The sequence below is a fragment of the Didymella exigua genome, assembly GCF_010094145.1.
Source record: "Didymella exigua CBS 183.55 unplaced genomic scaffold M421scaffold_7, whole genome shotgun sequence".
Taxonomy (NCBI): domain Eukaryota; kingdom Fungi; phylum Ascomycota; class Dothideomycetes; order Pleosporales; family Didymellaceae; genus Didymella; species Didymella exigua.
Window position 1 is genome coordinate 990961 of NW_022984781.1, and position 17187 is coordinate 1008147.

Genomic DNA, 17187 nt, shown 5'->3' on the forward strand with positions numbered 1-17187 from the left:
GCGTTGCATTCTACGGCCGGCCCATGGTGCTAACAAGCTCGCGGTACATCTTCTTCACCTCGACAAGATCACCCTCCAACTCATCCACCTTCTCCGTCTTCTCGCCCAGCATCTCCAGCGTCGTCTCATACCGTTCCCTGACCTCTGCGAGCCCCTTCTCTAGCTCCTCCAGCTTCCGCTTCTGCGCGCGGTTCTCCTCCACCTCGCGCATCAGACTCACGACCTCCTCGCGCGCCTCGTCGCGCTGCGCACTCAGCCGCTGCATCTCCTCTCTATGTGTCGCTTTCTCGCTCTCCAGCCTGCGCACCGCCGCGCTCATGCGCTCGACGAGCTGCACACTGGGCCCCGCTCCAACTGTCGAGACGGAGATCATATCGTTGATGGTGCGATGCGGGCTGCTCAAGCCATCAAACGGCTCGTCATAATCCACCGCTTGGATGCTTGGCGTGTAGCTGACGCCGCCACCGCCCAGGCTCGAGAGCCCGGACGCAATGCTGTCCTGGCGCGCCGGCGTCCCAAGCTCGGGTGTGCGCGCCCCGGGACTCGATTTCTGCCGGCTCATTGCGTGGGACGGACGCCGCGCGTCTTCCAGCATCCGGTCGATGGGCGAGAGCGTCGTGTCTACACGTGAGGCAACGGGGCGCGGCGCGCGGCGATCAAATATGCCCAGGGGATCGGGGGAGCGCTGGCGGTTTGAGATGGAGGGAGAGTCGGCGCCGAGGTGGCTGGTGAGGGTGAGGGGGTTATGTTGCTGGGCTTCCGACTGCCATTGTCGCTTTTCCTCTTCAAGGCGCGATTGAGACTCGGCTTCCCAGATCTTCTTTGAGCGCTCGAGGTCCGCTTTGGCTTCTGATGCGGCTGTTTTGGCGGCTGTCAGCCGGGTCTGAAGTTTTTGGGCTAGGGAGCGTTGCTCGGTGAGGTCGTGTTCGAGGGTCTGGGCTCGCTCGCTGATGGTGTCGAGTTCGTCCTCGAGACGGCGGGCTTTTGAGTTGACATCTCTTGCCTTGCGTCTAATGTCAGACTCCCGCTTCGCTGTTTCGTCGCGGTCCTTCTCGAGCGCTGTCAGTCGAGAGGTCAGGGTGGTCTCAATACCTTTCCAATTCTCCGAAGCAAGCGAGTATTGCGTCTGCAGGGTTTCGATCTGCCTCAGTAGCTTCGCTTGAGAGTCACCTGTTGCAGATGAAGTGGCTTCCTCGGAGCGGCTACGAAGCAACTCGAGCTTCGACTCAAGGTTCTGGCAGCCATGTAAGCACGCGTTCCGAACCTGCGCAACAGACACTTACAGCGATCTCTCCACGAAGCTCAAGTTCAGTGACGTTGGCCTTCTCTTGCTGACTCTTTGCTTGCTCCTGGGCAGCTTGGACCTCTTTCTTTGCGCGGTCTTCAGCGAGCTTCTTCTCGATTCGCAGATTGTCGAGGTCCTCCTGCAGCGATGCGGTGACCCTCTGCTCGGCCTCCAGAGCTCCAGCCTTGACTCGTTTCTCGGCATCCTCCGCTCGTGACAGCGCATTGGTCAATTGTTTGCGGAGTTCCGTTATGGTAAGATTGGCTTCCTCTCGCTCAGCCTTGATAGTGTTGATATCTTTCTCGATCTTATCCACGACCTTGAGCTTCTCCTGCGCCGCCTTCTCGCCAGCTTCTGCTCGCTTGGCTCGTTCCGACTGTTCTGTGATGCTCTTCTCAGCTTTGGTCAAGCGCTGCTTCAGCGCGGTGAGCTCTTTGTTTTGTTCCTGCCCTCTCGCGCGCAGTTGCTTGATTGTCGTCATATGCTTCATTTCAGTCCTGGACAGCTTCTGCCCTTCTTCCATGAGCGCTGCAATTTGTGCATCTTTCTCTGCTAGCTTCTTATCCTGCGATGTTGCATCTGAGTCTGCTGATGCTGCCTTTGCGGAAGCAGCCAGCTGTTGTGAGAGGTACGCGAGCTTGGACTGCAGAGCATCGATGCGCTCGAGGTGCGAATTGAGCTCGTCTCGGTGGCTGCGAACCGTCTCCTCGTGTGCTTGCTGCAAGCTCGACAGCTCATGTACAAGTTCGTCGGGTTCTTGCGTGGAGGGTATTGGAGGCTTGGCGGGCTCGGTGGGCGCAGAGAGATCGATGGACGGTCGCGAGGGGTTGCTGTCGATAGATTGACGCGGCGACGAGGTCTTCGGGGTGACGATGGATGGCATGGGCATGGTCGGCATGCGTGTGGCTGTTGGCTGCTCGGAGACGAGAGGCGTGGTCGACGGTGATGCCATTGGAGGCGAAGCCACTGACGCTGCAGCCTCAGCTGAATCTTTGGCTGTATCATCCCTCTTCACGTCCTCGTCCTGGGCGGGCTCTTCTTGAACAGCGGCTTTTGGCGCATCTGCGGGCTCTGAAGTCTTCGAGTCAATACTGGATCTGCTCGTGTCCGCGACGGCCGTGATGCCTGGACTCCGCAGCGCCGGGCTTTCAGGCCGCGACCCCAAGTCTGACGATGTCCTCGAGTTCTCTGTGCCCTTCGTCACGGCCTTCGCCAGACGTTCCTGCAACCTCGAGTTCGGCCTGCTGCGTGACGAGTTGCGCGACAGCCCGCCCTGTTCGACCGCCAACTTCTTGTCCACAGCCGGCTTGTCGCCGCCATCTTGCTTCGCAGCGCCGTCTGCCGGCCTCACAGTGCCGTCCTCGGCTAGAATGGTGTCGAGCCGCGACTCGAGGCCAGACAATGCGCTGTTCCACCAGCTGCCTTTTCCGCTCATCTTGTCGACGTTACGTCTTCAGAGCTCGTGCCTGCCTGGCGGGTAGGCAGCTCTATCAGCAGTCACCGTGGGCTCGTTTTTCGTCTGGATTCATGCATCGCTCGAACGCGCCAAAGGCCAGCGTGGATTGTGTGTACGTGGTACGCCGAGTACGGTAGCGTGTTGCGGGGACTCCGGAGGTGAGACGGGGATCGTTGATCTCAAGTCGCCAATTATAGATGCAGTCTTGGATCTGCGAGTAGCCCAGTGGTCGCGTAAAGCCCTCTCGATAGATTGAGAGCGATTGCAATGCGAATGTTCAGAAGAGAGCGTCTGCAGCGTCGTGGCCTTGGAGAGCCGCGCAATGCTCAGCGCTGCCAAATGACGCGCGAAAGCCCACCCCAGTCCACCAGTCTCTGCGCTCATTGGGCCGGCTTTTTCTGCAGGGCAACCTTGACAAGTTGATGGTGTGCCACCTTACATCACTTCGCCCCTGACATCTCACGAGGGCTCACTTGAGCTGCAAGCTGAATTCGCCGATTGCGCCGAACCGAGCATGCAAGTCTATACAAGTACAATGTCAACAGATCGTCAGGCACTGCCGCGGACATCGACGCGTGCGCCCAATCTGGTTTAGATCGCCTGCATCGCCGCCACCGGTGACGACGTGATTGATCTACTTTCTCTATCCAGCCTCACACAGTACAAATTCACACTTTCAATCTCCAAAAAGCATTACATGCAAGCTTTAAGGTGCCTCTCGCCGTCTCGCCGTAAGTCTGGATACTGCATCACGCAAAACGAGACCATGAAAACCTCCACAAATATAGAAGTCCATGTAGTTAAGCCGATATATATCTCAAACTGACATGCTCCAGGCCGTCGGACAAATCCGATCCACAGCTCATCTAACCCACAATCTCCACCAGTGCCAACTACTCGTAGGAAAGCCTCAGAGGCCGGTGCAGCAGCCCTCTTCCTCCCCGAAGCTTCAGACTAGACCAACATGAACCCATCCCTAACGCTGTGCAAATCTGTCCAAGACTCCGAATTCGTCCAAGGCCTGCTCAAATCCGCAGAGCAATGCAGCCTTATCCCAGTGCGTTTACGACCGAGACGGGGAGGGCGGGGCGTTGGCTCCCTGGACATGTACAATTGCAATTCGATTTTTGAGAGCAAGTGTTTCGTAGCAATAATTCAAGGGCCCAAAATATCCTGTCTTGTCCTATGGTTCTGTGCGCCGACTACAGTTCGGAAATTCTACCCTTCACCTCATGTTCTCTGCCAACATGCAACGCACTCCCGCGCCTGCGTAATTCTTTCTTCCTTCTCTCAACCTCACCATCACCTTGAGACCAACTTTGCATTACTCAAAATGTCGTCTAGCTTCACTTTTGAGACTATCCCCGCTGCTCAGGTGACTGGCACCATGCTTGAGCAGGCTGCTGCGCTCTTCTCTGATGCGTACGGTGTCTGGGGCCCGGATGCTGCAGACAAGATGGGAAAATTCTGCAAGCCCGGTAATTCAATGTCTCTATCACATTTATTCCCACTGATACAGTGACAAGCACACACGTAAAGATGTCGGTGGAGCGCCTTCGGGAGCAGTCTCTGGCTCCGGACACAAACAGCGTGCTTGTTCGTGCAATGACTGGCGACAAGCTTGCAGGATATGCGTTCGTCACTCGCTAGACCTACGAGGGTCGCTAGATCTGCTGGGTCACCCAGCTCTGCGTGAGCTATGAGTACCGTAGACAGAAGCTTGCAACTAGGGTATGTGCTTCATTCTGTTTATTCATATCATCCTGCTGACTTCTTGCAGATCATGCTTCGGCTGCGCGAGGGTGAACACGATCGAGGCTTCGGTTTCCTGTCGTCACATCCAGCCGTCATTCTGGGAGCTCTGCATGCCTGGGGCAGGGAGTGGAGGAGACAACCTGGACATGGCGAAGGAGCATGCTGCGGGAATAATGGCTGCGTCACCAGTTGAGTATGTGAGGAACGCTCAGCTCAAGAGGAGCGTCTTCGGCATCGATAACGGTTCGGTGTGCTGCGCAAACACCGACTTCTTGGTTGATCACGCTGAGCCTTTGGCTGCACTGGCCGAGGTCAAGAAGAAGGTCCACTGGCCTTTCGGTGAGCTCCCTGAGGGCTGCGAATTTTTGGTATTGATCAAGGGTGCTGGGGTCAGCAAGTAAGGCAAGCGCGTGCGCCGCAAGGAGAACACTTCAGAGTTCTACAAGATCTCTTCAAGGGCATATCGTGGTGATGGATGATGTGTTGGTATTGACAGGGAAGGCTAGGAATGAACTGAATCCCGCCGCCCTTTGTGCTGCTCCTCTTCTGCCCAGTCCCAGTTCCGACCTGACATCAATCGCGCCTTGCCATACAAGTTTAGGCATGACAAGGGGTGGTCTTGGTCGTTGGTCTGCTCCTCGATCTTGATCCGTACCTCGTCCACCGAGCATTTCGAGCACTCCGCTAGCCTCTCCAATAAAGTTGTGAACAGACTCCTTCCCATGCTCCTATCCTGTTTCTTTGGCCCCTGCGTCCTAGGCGGGTTGAACTCCCCCTCTTCCTCGCCCCACCCCGGCCACTCCCAATCGTGTGTCCCGTGGTCATGGTAGAAGTTCAGAAACGTGGCTTCGGCGCCTGGTTTCGTGGGCCGGAGCAAGAGGTCTGAGATAAAGTCTGGCCCCAGTGTCAGAGCAGCCTCGGCGAAGCAAAACTCCAATTCGTTGCGCAGCGAGATCTGATTCGCGTCCATGAAGCGGCCATATGTGCGCTGGTGGATCCAGCCTGAGCCGTGGTAGCGCGCTGTAAGCGTGGAATTGTGGAGGGCGAGATACATCGCTGTGAGGGGGTCGCGGGAAAGTGATTTGATAAAGTCGAGTTGGGCGTTGTGGTCTCCTAAGTTTGTGTCAGTGCTTGCGCTCTTGACTAGGTCTCTTCTTAAGGATCGTACCTAGAGACGCAACTCGGTATATCAGCAGCAGCCCTGTATTCAGCAATGGTACGTTGTGCCGATCCACTGCGTAGTAGTTCTGCCGCGATGATAACGCATCCATAATGTCGTCTACAATATCGTATCTCCGTACGCACTCCACCAGACATCGATAGCCGAACTTTGCGCAGCATGGAAAGTCTGTTGAAGCATGTGGGAGCTCTTGGTTCATGAACGTCCGTGTGAGCGAGCGCTCGTAGTTTCGGAGAAGGTCTCGTAACCGCGGATGCACATGTTGGAGTCTGAGGACGTCTTTGCCATTGTGGAATGGGAGGTACTGGATGATCTTGAGGATGATTTCCGGTGGTATGTCGGGCGAGACCAAATTGAGCTGCAATCTGGGTGGTTTGAAAAGAGCAGCCTGGGTAGCCATGCTGATATATGTTTGTAGAGCGCTGTATCAACGTAATGAGGGTACTGTCGCGAGACCTAAGGACGAATGGATCTGAGGTAGAACTGTACTGGCTGCTCGTATCTTATTTGGAAGTAGTGTCTTTGACGCAAGGTAGGCACACTCCCGGCTTTGAGTTTGCAAACAGTGCGCATGTTGGCGCGGCATTGTCTTATACCTTATATGAGTGACGCGTGAAGGTTGAAGACCATGATGGGTGATCGCGACCAATCGAGTACCGTGTTGTCCGGTCGCATCCACGATAACAATCCGCTGTCGCAATCGCGTTTACACAAGGTTGTCATGTTTGGTCAGTGTATGCGTTTGTCGAGCTTGCAATGCTAGGCTGCAACAAGGAGTGGTGAATCTCGTGCCCGGACAGCAAATGCGATGCTGTGGAAGATGCTTCGAGCACTGAATCATCATTGATTGACGCTGACGAAACCGAGGTGTCGCTCTACAGGATCCCCACGGCTAGCGCAGGTGGGGGGAACTAAGGGCGATTGCGCCATGGCTCCGCGAAGGTGGGCTAATTTTCAGGTAGAAATGGAAATGGACTGCAGGCTGAGAGGTTAGATTTGCGTTGCTGTGGTATCCAAGGACATTTGTTCTATCAGTCGTTCAACAACTGCTGGCCCCACTTGACCACGAGCGAAAAATCTACAATATGAGCGCAGAAAATGCACATGAAGAACAGCGATCTCCTGCACGTTGTTCAATTGAGATTATTAATATTGAGATCGATCAGATACTCTACCTGTAATGGGTCTTCGTCAGAAGGTTCACCGTTATCCACGCACACCTTTCAGTGCATACCCTGGCAGGAGCCCAGTTCGAGTCTTGTGGTGTTCGCTTCACTCCCTTAGGTAACTAGGGATGCTGGACGAACCTAAGCAATGAATGCAACCGACGAGTGAAGAAATTCAGCAGTCAGGTATTCACCATGAGACGGCGGTGCTGGAATACTCCCGCCCGGGTTGAAGGGCGTGTGTTGGGCTGGTGCCTCGACTGATATTTTGTCTTTTGCTCTTCTTTTTGCTCCTCGCTTAGTTAGGGCTGCTGCTGTCCTCCGCACCAGCGTTAGGTACCAGCACATCTCTTACGCAAGAAGTTCTTGTTACCTGCTATTATTGTGCAGCCTTACTTTTAAAGGCAGCGTATCTGCTTACTACTCTTCTGCTGCAGCAATAATGCAACAAATGCTGCTGCCTGCTCGTATCTCGTATTAGCTACGCGTCTGTACCGCGTGCGCTCTTAGGATAGCCAGCTCAGATCTAATGCCTGCTGCCTAAGGCCAAAGTATACAAGTGTAGGTAAGCTTCTGTACCGTTGTGACGTCCTAGAATATCCCCGACTTTCCATACAACGCGATGAGGATCATTATTGTTGGCGGAGGTATTGCAGGGATGTCTACCTACCTCCATCTACGCAAGCATCTTCCGTCTCACTCTGAGCACGATATCACCATCTACGAGTCACATCGTCCTCGCTCGATAGTGTCAAGCTCTCGTTCACAGGCCCATCCTAATCAGTCTGTCAACCTTAATGCCTTGTCCGAGTCGACAGCAATTGTTGGGGGCGGGCTCGGCATCTCACCGAATGGCATGAGAGTCTTGCGCGACTTGAGCCTCGGTTTGCACGACCGAGTTGTTGCCCAAGGATTTCCAGCAGAGCATTTCATCTTCAAGGGTGCGAACGGCTGGAGCTTGGGCATGCAAAGCACGAGCGACAAAGCAGTAAGAGCAAAGGACGATGCCGAGGAAGTATGCATTGCGAGTTCACGGCACGGTCTTTGGACCACGCTCAGGCAATATATAGTGGAAGAGTATGGTGAAGAGGCGATCAAGCACAAGAAAGTTTTGAAGCTCGTTCGGAGACTCGACCTACCTACGCTGCGCCTGCAAGTATACATGCTCGATGAGCAAGGGCGAAAGCAGGTGGACAATGCAGATTTGGTCATTGGTGCGGACGGTGTCAAGAGCGTAGTGCGGAACGCCCTCTTCGGCGATGATGAGAAGTTTCAACCTATTTACAGGTGAGGCGACCACACTGGGACTGTTCTTTTATCCATTCGCTAATCTACTATAGTGGACAGTCGGGCGTAGGAGGGTTCCACAACACCACGATTCCTCCCATCATTGCTGACAACAGAGCCATGGTGTTTGAATTCGGCGGCAGTGGCTTTTTCGGCTACTCTTCTGGCGGTCCGATATCTGAGAAACAACTCATGTGGTGGTCAACATTCGAAACCTCCACGCTGCACAACATCAAGGCCGTCGATCCTCGAGACATCAGACATGCCCTGAGTGAACGCCACAAGCACTGGAAAGACCCGATCATCGAAGACATCGTCAGCAATGCGGATGTTGAATCCATATACCCTACCTGGATCATGCCGGAACTTCCACACTGGGGCAAGCGAGGTGTTGTGCTGATTGGCGACGCAGCCCATGCTCTGGATCCAACGACAGGTCAAGGTGCCAGTCAAGCTCTCGAAGACTCTCAGGTATTCTCATTACTGCTTGCCGAACTGCTTGATAGAGAGTGTTACGGTCAAGCACCAGATCGTTTCACCATTGACAAAGCGATCAAGGTGTTCTATGAGATTCGTCACCCGAGAGTCAAAACGATCAGCGATCGTGGAAAAAAGCTGGCGGGACGGAAGGCTAATGTGGGTATCGTCAAGGAGTATTTCATGTACTGCTTTATCTGGCTGTTGATCAAGTTCCCTTCTATCGGTGAGTTGACTCTTGATGGCACAGTCTCAACTGATGATTCGCAGGTAAGGCACTACTTAGTGACGTCAATCGGGAGCTATATTGCTGGTCGTCAAAAGAGAGTATTCGTGAGGCTTTGCGGAATGACCGTATTGATGATGGCATCAACGAACAGTCAAGGCTAATTGGGTGAGATTAGAGGTAACCACGCTGCGCATGATGATCCTGTTCAACATACATTATCATTCCACATGGACCGATCCACTAAGATTAGGCCCTGCAGGACTCACTCTTGTCTTTAACTGCTTTGCTCTATTGCCACGTAGTGACATCTTGCGTTACGAAACCAAGAGACTAGGGTGTAATTAGTGATAGACTGATAGTCTATCGAGGACCCAAATCCAGTGGTACAGATCATTTGGATGTGAAGCTCAGCCTGTCAATTTCGTTCTTCACACAGGGTGGGCGAGAGTCGTGTTAAATTCACTTTCAGTCATCACGACATGCAGACCCACCTTCGTTACTTCTTGACTTCCTCACAGCCACATCTACACCCAGAACCTTCACTTTGGTCTTCCTTCTACCCCAACACAATGCTGAGCGCCCAAACTCCAGCACCCGCTCACTTCCCACTTGCGCACCGAAGCGCCGGAGCGCACCTTGCAACCTACGCCCACAAGTGCCACCCAGCAATGAGGCCTTTCTCCCGTGGAAACCACAAAGATAGAACGATAGCTTCTCGTTGGAATCAACGTCATCACGGATTTCTAGATGTGCAAGCTCAAGGTCGGGGGCCTTTTTGAAAGTGCACGCATGGCGCTGACGATAGTGCAAGTCAAACGCACCCAACTCGTGCGTGAGCTCACGCAGATCACGTCCGTCACGGTCCAAGCATACGAGTCGAGAAAAGGTCACCCACTAGAGGCATCGCCTTTTGAATTGGCTAATACCATGTCGACTGGGTCTCATCTGCAAAAATGCTCACTCCGCCATCGTCATTGCGCCAGGCGACCGAGACAGGCTTCCCTAAGTAGGCGCCCCTCGACGCGGGCAGCCGGTATTGGTGGCGGCCACACTACCTTCTTGGCTCAAGCCTACACTTATACTCCGCTATAGTCAGCACAGTTGCCGTAAGACGTCGCTTGCGCATGCCGGCATTTCTGCCTCATGTATACCTGGGTAGTGGACTGCGTGGATGTCTCGCGATGCTGTTGACTGAGGTTGTTGCGTCGGTGCTGGGGGCCTGAACAGGCTGCACAACATCGCATAAGAAACCGGTACCGGTATTATTGCTGCTAGGGTGGTAGTACATATGCCGCACTCATACTTTTGAGAAGACACTATAGGCCTCACTTCGGTGCTGTCGCAACAATGGCTGCGCTGACATGGCAGGAGGCGTTTTTCTTAGGGCTGAACACGATGCAAGTCATAAGCGACGCTCCTTGAAACAGCATCGTATTTTGTGCATGTTCTTAATTTGGTTACACCGCGAAGAGCATAGCGGCAGCCCCTAAGAGCCTAGCCATCTTCTCATCAATATTCACGACTCAGAATGTTTTTCTTTCTCCTATTGCATTGGCATTCTGAGACTGCTTTAAATTCTCGTCCGCTCTCTTCCGGTGGTCTTACAGCAGCGGTCGCTGTCCAATGTTACCCTAACTCAACTTAGTCACTCGTTTTGTCCGACTTCACTCACAATGCATTCTGCTCTACTATTGGCCATCGCGGCCCTTCCATTCCTTGGTGCTGATGCTCTCAAATCTAGTACTACCGCTCTTTGCGGTATCCAATCTGGAAACAAGCTCACTTGCAAGAACTCTGTGTTCGGGAATTGCTGCTCCAAAAGTGGATTTTGCGGTTCGTCTTCAACGTACTGCGGAACGGGCTGCCAGGCTGGCTTTGGTGACTGCAAGTCGTCTCTTCCAACAATAGTAAAGTCTTCTTCAGCATCAGCAGAACCTTCTTCAGCGTCACCAAAATCACAAACGACGTCAGCGACAATTTTTGCCTCGTCTGTAGCGACAACTTCAGCGAGTTCGAAACTATCTACAGCGTCTGCCACCTCGACCTTGTCCACAGTGACATCATCTCGGATTCCTGTGACATCGCGCCCATCGTCCACACCCACTTCTTTGACTTCTGAAGTATCGTCTTCGTCCGTTGGAGATGTGCAGGTCTCCAAAGATTCAGTCTCATCATCCACACCGTCGTCTTCAGCTCCTGTAACATCTTCCTCGTCTATTCCAGATTTGAAAGTCTCGGCGGATGGAAGTTGCGGTGGAACCCAAGGATTCACGTGCTTAGGGTCTTCATTTGGCAATTGCTGCAGTGAGTATGGATGGTGCGGAAGCACCGGCACATACTGTGATGCTGGCTGCAATGCTCCTTTCGGAACATGTAATGGCGCCAGCTCTTCCGTCCAGCCATCGTTATCTGCCAGTCCAGCATCGTCTTTGTCGACACTGGCCCCATCCTCATTCACTACTTTGACCAGGACCACCTCAGCTACACCGTCTCCTACACAGGTTGTATCCACCAATGGAGCATGTGGAGCAAGTCCCGACGGAATTACCTGCTTGGGATCAGCATTCGGTGATTGTTGCTCACAGTACGGTTACTGGTAAGTCCTTTCCGCCCAGTGTTACAGGTACGAGAGCTGACATAAGATCGTAGTGGAAGCAGCAGTGCCTTCTGTGGAATAAGTTGCCAGAGCGGATTCGGAAATTGCGACGCACCTACAGCACCAGACAACACCTGTGGTGTGGAGGGCTTTGCTAACGAGGCCGAGTACTACGCCTCCTCGTTCAATCTTGTCGATGCCACGGACGTCTCGACATGTGCCGCCCTGTGCTTGGCTGAGGATGGATGCTTGAGCTACCTCTTCAATCCTGGCCTTCAAAACTGCGCTTACCTCATGCAATCACTATCACAGGGCGAATTCATCGCGACGGCCGGGACGAACCAGTTTTTCTGGGATCGGGCATGCGCAGAGGCCACAACAGCATAGACTTTCTCTCGAGCCATAGCCTCGGGATGCAGCGCCGAGTCTGTCTCTATGCTACTCTGTCGAGGGGGTGTTTCACGCCACTTATTTAGCGATTCATTCGACAAGCGTGTCTGGAGGCATGTCTACCGCATTGGTTTGTGACAGAGCATAGCTCCCACGAAGTTATTGCGCGAAATGTTACACCGGCGAGCGAAAATTCTGGATCCTCGAAGCATGTAACATCACGCTGCGCCACCAGGCCTGGAGCATAGAAGGCGGACTTCGGGACAGATTCGAGGGCTTGCTAGGGACTTTTTACACCCCCCTGAGCTATAAATGCGTAACATAGATGTTAATCATCCAATAATTAGTTGACGCAGACACGTATCTTGGTTGTCTTCTTTACTGAGCTTGGTATGGAAAACTGCTCTGAGTACGATTGTCGAGCCCTGATCTTTTCCTTGAGCTCGGAAACATTATGATCTCGTTCGTGCAGACTCGTGCTTCAGCACATCTTCGGCTGACCTTCACCGCGACATCGATGCGTCGACCCACAGAAAACTGAAGGTGAAGCAGGAATTGAGCAGATTTTTCGTGTTACACAAACGGTCACTAAAACCTTTCTTTCACGAAGTCACCAAATTCCTCCGGAAAATCTCAAGCTGCGATCAACGTCTTGTACGCGAGCCTTGTGCTATCTGGTACTAACGACAACATCAACGGCGAGTATGGACCTGACAGATCAACCGCCTGGTGGTTCACCTACCAGAAAATGAAAGCGCGCTTGAGATTCTCTTATGTCCATTTGCATCGAGGATCTTGTCGACCGCTTGATTGTTCTCGGCATGAAAGCTGACTTCAAGAGGACTCTCAGGCAGTCATCACGTCTCAGTGTGACATGCTTCAACGTCCCAAGGAGGTCTAAACCAAGTGTACGGTTTTTGTCGTGCATACATTGGGTGGTCCCAGACTAGAACGATCGGACTAGATGGGTGATTGCTAATGGGCTGTTCGATCAATCGTATAATGGAATCAGAATATTTTAAACAGTGCCGTTGCCGCTTGCGTGCACGTTTGTCTGGAAGCTGATTTTACCAGATCTCTGTCCGCCAATGCCAGACTCCGCGACGTCCTCCAATATGCATATCTCAGTTGTCTCGAGTATTCTGAACTGGCTTTTTGTCTTAGCCCTACTCTGGAAAGGCTGCATCTGATACTCGCTACCAACCCCTCGACTGCTTCGCTTCCCATAGTATGTTGTTCCGCCTTGGGGTTGGTACGAAGGATTTACGAGCCTGTAAATTGCCCGAAAAGCCGGGCGCATAACAACTAATGTCGCGACAAGTATACCGGTATGCATCTCAACAACCGCAAGTACGTTGTTGAAGATGTGCGTGTATTGAGGTTCGGTCTTCGTGAGCGGAGCGGGGTAGAACATAATGACGAATCGAGCGATGGTCAGGCCGGTGTGAACTGATCCAAGAAGGATTAGGCCGATCAATGACTTGACCTCTGGGCGGTGTTTCTTGAGCCTCACGAGAGTTGGGATCGGTATCGCAATGACCATGGCGCTGGTGATCAGATTGAATACTGCGGTACTCATGCGAAATGCGAGGAGGTCGATGCACGTTCCAGCTACACTCTTATCCCATGCCTTGCTGATGGGCGTACATTGGAAGATGCTGATCAAGAATGCTGAAGAGTAGGCTCCTACGATAAGGTAGATGGTGGCCCATATGACAAGTCTGGTCATCTGGATGATGCGGTCGGTCGATGTAAAGCACATGCTACGATATAGCAGGCAGAGCGACAGCTTGCAGAGTGGTGTCGTGAGTTTGAAGATGATCTGGTTGGTGTATGCCAGTTTCGCTGGCAACATGGACTGCCTCAAGTCGGCAGGAATGTTGGCTTTTGCTTTCCCATATTCAAATTCTGCAACGAGAGTGATCTGAATAGCGCTCTGAATGATGCCGCAGATCTGTTGAATTGGTGAGCAAAAGTTCACTTAGTCAAGAACAAGAACGTAAGCCATACCATAGCCGCGATCAGGCATGTATCCGAGACATCGTATTTTCGGCTTCGGATCCTGAAGCCTATGCGTACCGAGAGAGTAAAGAAGGCGACGAGCCCGAAGACCACGGTGACTATGACGAGCTGATGGCCTGCAGGTTCGAGTTCTGCCATCATGTGCTCTATGAGCTGAAGTGCAAATGAATCCGTAGGGCTGGCCGAAGTCAGTGGCCACAATCTACGTCTTGTAAACGTTGCCTACAGGCCTGTTCGGCGCAATTGCTGAGTATGATCATCTCTCACCTGAATTCTCATCCTTGGTTTCAAACATCTTCCGCAAGCAGCGAGTATTGCCGCCGGGCATTATGATCTTGGACATGGAAGTATAGAGTGGACGAATAGAACGTGCAGCACCTCGAGCAGGGGCACACATATAATGCGGCTCGACCCATTTGCTCTTCGGGTCTTCTGACCTGCTGAAACCAGACCAGATTTGCCTTGTAAGGCTGTGTGTCGCCTTTATGGGCCTACACGAGTTCTTATTTCGGGTACCCGCGATTAGGGCTCACCATCGTCCTCACGATACGATCCCGCAGATACAGATCTCTGAATCTCGTGCGACTAGAGCTGTCAGACTCATGTGGTCTTTGATCGTTCCCACCGCCATGAGTGATCTCGCTCAATGACAGTATCGCCTCTCAGTTTGGCTACTTCCAGGCAGTTTACATTAGCGCTCAATGTGATTTCCACGGTGTTTGGAACATTGACCATCACGTGGATGTGTTCAAAAAGAGCGGGGCCGGCAGTGCGTCGCGAATTAGACACTGTAATCGCGTCTATGACTGCGCCTCCAGCTCGTGTTCGCTTCAAGGATTTTGTTGCTTTCGATCCTGTTCATGCTGACGTGCTCAATGCACTCCTGCATGTTGCATATGTGGCTTCCTAGCTCGGCCGTTCCGCCGTGGTTGATTGCAGGCACTGAGATTGCCACAACTTGCCGGTTCTTGGTAATGGCAGGGCATGGTATTTAGCCAAGTGTAATTAAGTTCTTGGTCTGCGACATGTACTCTGCACGTTGTTGTAGTGGAGATGTGGTATTTTGGTGGGAGACCCACATACGTCATGCGGGACGCTGAGCCCATTATTCAGTAGGTCCCTCCTTCACTATCGCCTACCGAAGCTCTGCAATCATTATGTTAGTACTCACTTGCGCAATCGTGCGAACGCTCGTTGTATCCATCATTCGCCATGCACCTGCCAGCTAGAGGGCGTGATCCGCAGTGCGCGCGCATGTTAACGGACGCGAAGGATGGGAGGATCTGTCACAATCTCCAGTCGCTCCGGCCAAGCGGCCGATGATTCTCCATCGGAGGCAGATTTCCGCTCGACGCTCCCTTCTTACGTGAGGCAAGAGATTACCGTTCCACGCCGGGGTGTGGCGCGAGTCTTTCCGTCCCCCGCTCATCCCGCAACATGGACCGCTGTACGACAGCCGGCAGAAGCAATATGGCGGGAGGGCGCCCACAATAGCTGGGCAAACAGTCCGAGTCATGCCTCACACGTCCCATGGACTTGTCTTCATCTTATAAAGTCTCCCTGAGCAGCTGATCCAGCTGTGCGACAGCTCACAGCTTGATAGCTATCATGCTCGCCGCCTTGATATCTTTCTCGTTCTTTTTGCTCTCAGTCCCAGTCACGGGATCCTCCGCATTCGAGACGAAATGCCTGGCGTTTAAGCCGGAGAAGTTTGTCCCTGGAGCAACTCGTAATGTCCTTCAGTATGTCACTGCCAACACGACACTAAGCTTTCCGGACAACGTCGCAAGCTGCAATCGCGGAACCCAGGCGGTGGCTGCCAACGTTTGCCGTGTAGCCCTATCAATCAAGACCTCGGGTCATTCGAACATCACCTTTGAGGCTTGGCTGCCCGAGGATTGGTCAGGACGCTTCCTTGCGACCGGTAATGGAGGTATTGATGGATGTACGTCTCTTGTGGTCACAGTCTGACTTCTATGCATGTACTGATAAGAGTAGGCATCAAATACGAAGACCTTGCCTATACATCATCGAAGGGCTTCGCAGCAGTCGGTTCGAATAACGGGAAGAATGGTACTGACGGCTTGCCCTTCTTTAATAATCCAGAGACTGTGATTGACTTTGCCTGGAGATCGTGAGTTGCCAAATTGTCCGATCTTAACGCGGACTTCTTTTGACGGTCAAATAGACTTCATACCAGCACGGATGCCGGTAAGTCCCTTACGAGAGAGCTATATGGGGAGTCGCACTCCAAGTCATACTATATTGGCTGTTCTCTTGGAGGGCGACAAGGTATCAAGAGCGCGGAGAAGTTCCCCGGCGACTTCGATGGCATTGTTGCTGGGGCACCAGCAGTGGACTTCAACGACCTAGTGTCATGGCGGGCGCGTTTCTTTACCATCACTGGTGCGGTCGGCACGTCTGATTTCATACCAGCCACAGCCTGGAAGACATGGATACACGACGAAGTCTTGAATCAGTGTGACACGATCGATAAAGCCAAGGATGGGATAATCGAAGATCCGACGCTCTGCAAATTCGACCCTTCGACCTTGCGTTGCAATGGAACTAGTACTACCAACTGTCTGAACGATTCGCAAGTTGAGCAACTCAAGACGATTTTCAGCGACTACAGGTATCCAGATGGCACACTGATCTATCCGGCGATGCAGCCAGGCAGCGAAGTCGGTGCAGTCGATCGTCTGTATGCCGGAGCGCCCTTCGCCTACTCTGAAGACTGGTTCAAGTACGTTGTGTACAACGACCCATCTTGGGACGCATCCAAGTTTGATCTCGAGGATACAATAGCAGCAGACAAGCTGAACCCAGGCGATATTCGCACATATCCTACTAGCCTTCCAGGTTTTGAACGAAAAGGCGGAAAGATCTTGACATACCACGGCCAACAAGATAACCAGATTACCACTTTCAACACAATCCGCTGGTACAACGCTCTCAAAGGGCGCAGAAGCACAGAGGCCATGGATAACTGGATTCGATTCTTCCGCATCTCTGGCATGAATCACTGCAACTCGGGGCCCGGCGCGTGGGTGTTGGGTCAAGGTGGCAATGCTGCAGCAGCTGGTGTACCATTTGAGCGAGAGACCAACGTCCTCAAAGCGGTGGTGGACTGGGTCGAGCAAGGCGTGGCACCATCATACATCGAGGGCACTAAGTTCGTCAACGATACCGTATCTCTTGGTGTCGATTTCACGAGGAGGCACTGCAAGTATCCGCTCCGCAACACGCTTGTCGGCGCGGACTTCAAGAACCCGGATAATTGGGAGTGCAAGTAGTACTAGATCTGCGAAGATGACAGCCACAAACATTCGTGTCATTTACAG

At 52.9% G+C, this 17187-nt stretch overlaps 8 protein-coding genes across 8 annotated transcripts; 5 read left to right on the plus strand and 3 right to left on the minus strand.

The window, feature by feature from the left end:
- Positions 1-10: 10 nt before the first annotated feature.
- M421DRAFT_57514 (uncharacterized protein) lies at positions 11-2720 on the minus strand (the record flags this gene model as incomplete). The annotated part of the gene is made up of 2 exons (XM_033595507.1): positions 11-1234; positions 1284-2720. 2 exons carry the CDS (start codon positions 2718-2720, stop codon positions 11-13), a joined length of 2661 nt encoding a protein of 886 aa, XP_033451265.1.
- A 1354-nt stretch (positions 2721-4074) lies between these two features.
- M421DRAFT_99565 (uncharacterized protein) lies at positions 4075-4897 on the plus strand (the record flags this gene model as incomplete). The annotated part of the gene is made up of 5 exons (XM_033598769.1): positions 4075-4219; positions 4261-4379; positions 4410-4472; positions 4522-4587; positions 4652-4897. The coding sequence occupies 5 exons, from the start codon at positions 4075-4077 to the stop codon at positions 4895-4897; spliced, it is 639 nt and encodes a 212-aa protein (XP_033451266.1).
- A 101-nt stretch (positions 4898-4998) lies between these two features.
- M421DRAFT_90783 (uncharacterized protein) lies at positions 4999-6076 on the minus strand (the record flags this gene model as incomplete). Its single annotated transcript, XM_033597888.1, has 2 exons — positions 4999-5609; positions 5665-6076. The coding sequence occupies 2 exons, from the start codon at positions 6074-6076 to the stop codon at positions 4999-5001; spliced, it is 1023 nt and encodes a 340-aa protein (XP_033451267.1).
- Positions 6077-7443: 1367 nt separating this feature from the next.
- M421DRAFT_418502 (FAD/NAD(P)-binding domain-containing protein) lies at positions 7444-9246 on the plus strand. The gene is made up of 3 exons (XM_033591810.1): positions 7444-8129; positions 8183-8832; positions 8877-9246. Exons 1-3 carry the CDS (start codon positions 7465-7467, stop codon positions 9002-9004), a joined length of 1443 nt encoding a protein of 480 aa, XP_033451268.1. The 5' UTR covers positions 7444-7464; the 3' UTR covers positions 9005-9246.
- Positions 9247-9701: 455 nt separating this feature from the next.
- M421DRAFT_418504 (uncharacterized protein) lies at positions 9702-9946 on the plus strand. The gene has a single exon (XM_033591811.1). The coding sequence runs from the start codon at positions 9763-9765 to the stop codon at positions 9925-9927; it is 165 nt and encodes a 54-aa protein (XP_033451269.1). The 5' UTR covers positions 9702-9762; the 3' UTR covers positions 9928-9946.
- A 562-nt stretch (positions 9947-10508) lies between these two features.
- Positions 10509-11818, plus strand: M421DRAFT_90785 (carbohydrate-binding module family 18 protein; the record flags this gene model as incomplete). Its single annotated transcript, XM_033597889.1, has 2 exons — positions 10509-11431; positions 11485-11818. 2 exons carry the CDS (start codon positions 10509-10511, stop codon positions 11816-11818), a joined length of 1257 nt encoding a protein of 418 aa, XP_033451270.1.
- Positions 11819-12805: 987 nt separating this feature from the next.
- M421DRAFT_364479 (uncharacterized protein) lies at positions 12806-14216 on the minus strand. The gene is made up of 2 exons (XM_033589707.1): positions 13832-14216; positions 12806-13775 (listed from the first exon to the last, which is right to left on the minus strand). The coding sequence occupies exons 1-2, from the start codon at positions 13982-13984 to the stop codon at positions 12840-12842; spliced, it is 1089 nt and encodes a 362-aa protein (XP_033451271.1). The 5' UTR covers positions 13985-14216; the 3' UTR covers positions 12806-12839.
- A 1235-nt stretch (positions 14217-15451) lies between these two features.
- On the plus strand, positions 15452-17139 carry M421DRAFT_57238 (feruloyl esterase B precursor; the record flags this gene model as incomplete). The annotated part of the gene is made up of 3 exons (XM_033595481.1): positions 15452-15792; positions 15837-15977; positions 16032-17139. The coding sequence occupies 3 exons, from the start codon at positions 15452-15454 to the stop codon at positions 17137-17139; spliced, it is 1590 nt and encodes a 529-aa protein (XP_033451272.1).
- Positions 17140-17187: the final 48 nt, after the last annotated feature.

What these genes read in the sequence shown, in the direction of transcription:
- M421DRAFT_418502 (XM_033591810.1), top strand. Translation starts at nt 7,465, where the DNA reads ATGAGGATCATTATTGTTGGCGGAGGTATTGCAGGGATGTCTACCTAC. An exon ending in AAGTTTCAACCTATTTACAG is followed by an intron (nt 8,130 to 8,182) that starts GTGAGGCGACCA and finishes AATCTACTATAG; the next exon opens with TGGACAGTCGGGCGTAGGAG. An exon ending in GATCAAGTTCCCTTCTATCG is followed by an intron (nt 8,833 to 8,876) that starts GTGAGTTGACTC and finishes GATGATTCGCAG; the next exon opens with GTAAGGCACTACTTAGTGAC.
- M421DRAFT_364479 (XM_033589707.1), bottom strand. Translation starts at nt 13,984, where the DNA reads ATGATGGCAGAACTCGAACCTGCAGGCCATCAGCTCGTCATAGTCACC. An exon ending in CATGCCTGATCGCGGCTATG is followed by an intron (nt 13,776 to 13,831) that starts GTATGGCTTACG and finishes CCAATTCAACAG; the next exon opens with ATCTGCGGCATCATTCAGAG.
- M421DRAFT_418504 (XM_033591811.1), top strand. Translation starts at nt 9,763, where the DNA reads ATGTCGACTGGGTCTCATCTGCAAAAATGCTCACTCCGCCATCGTCAT.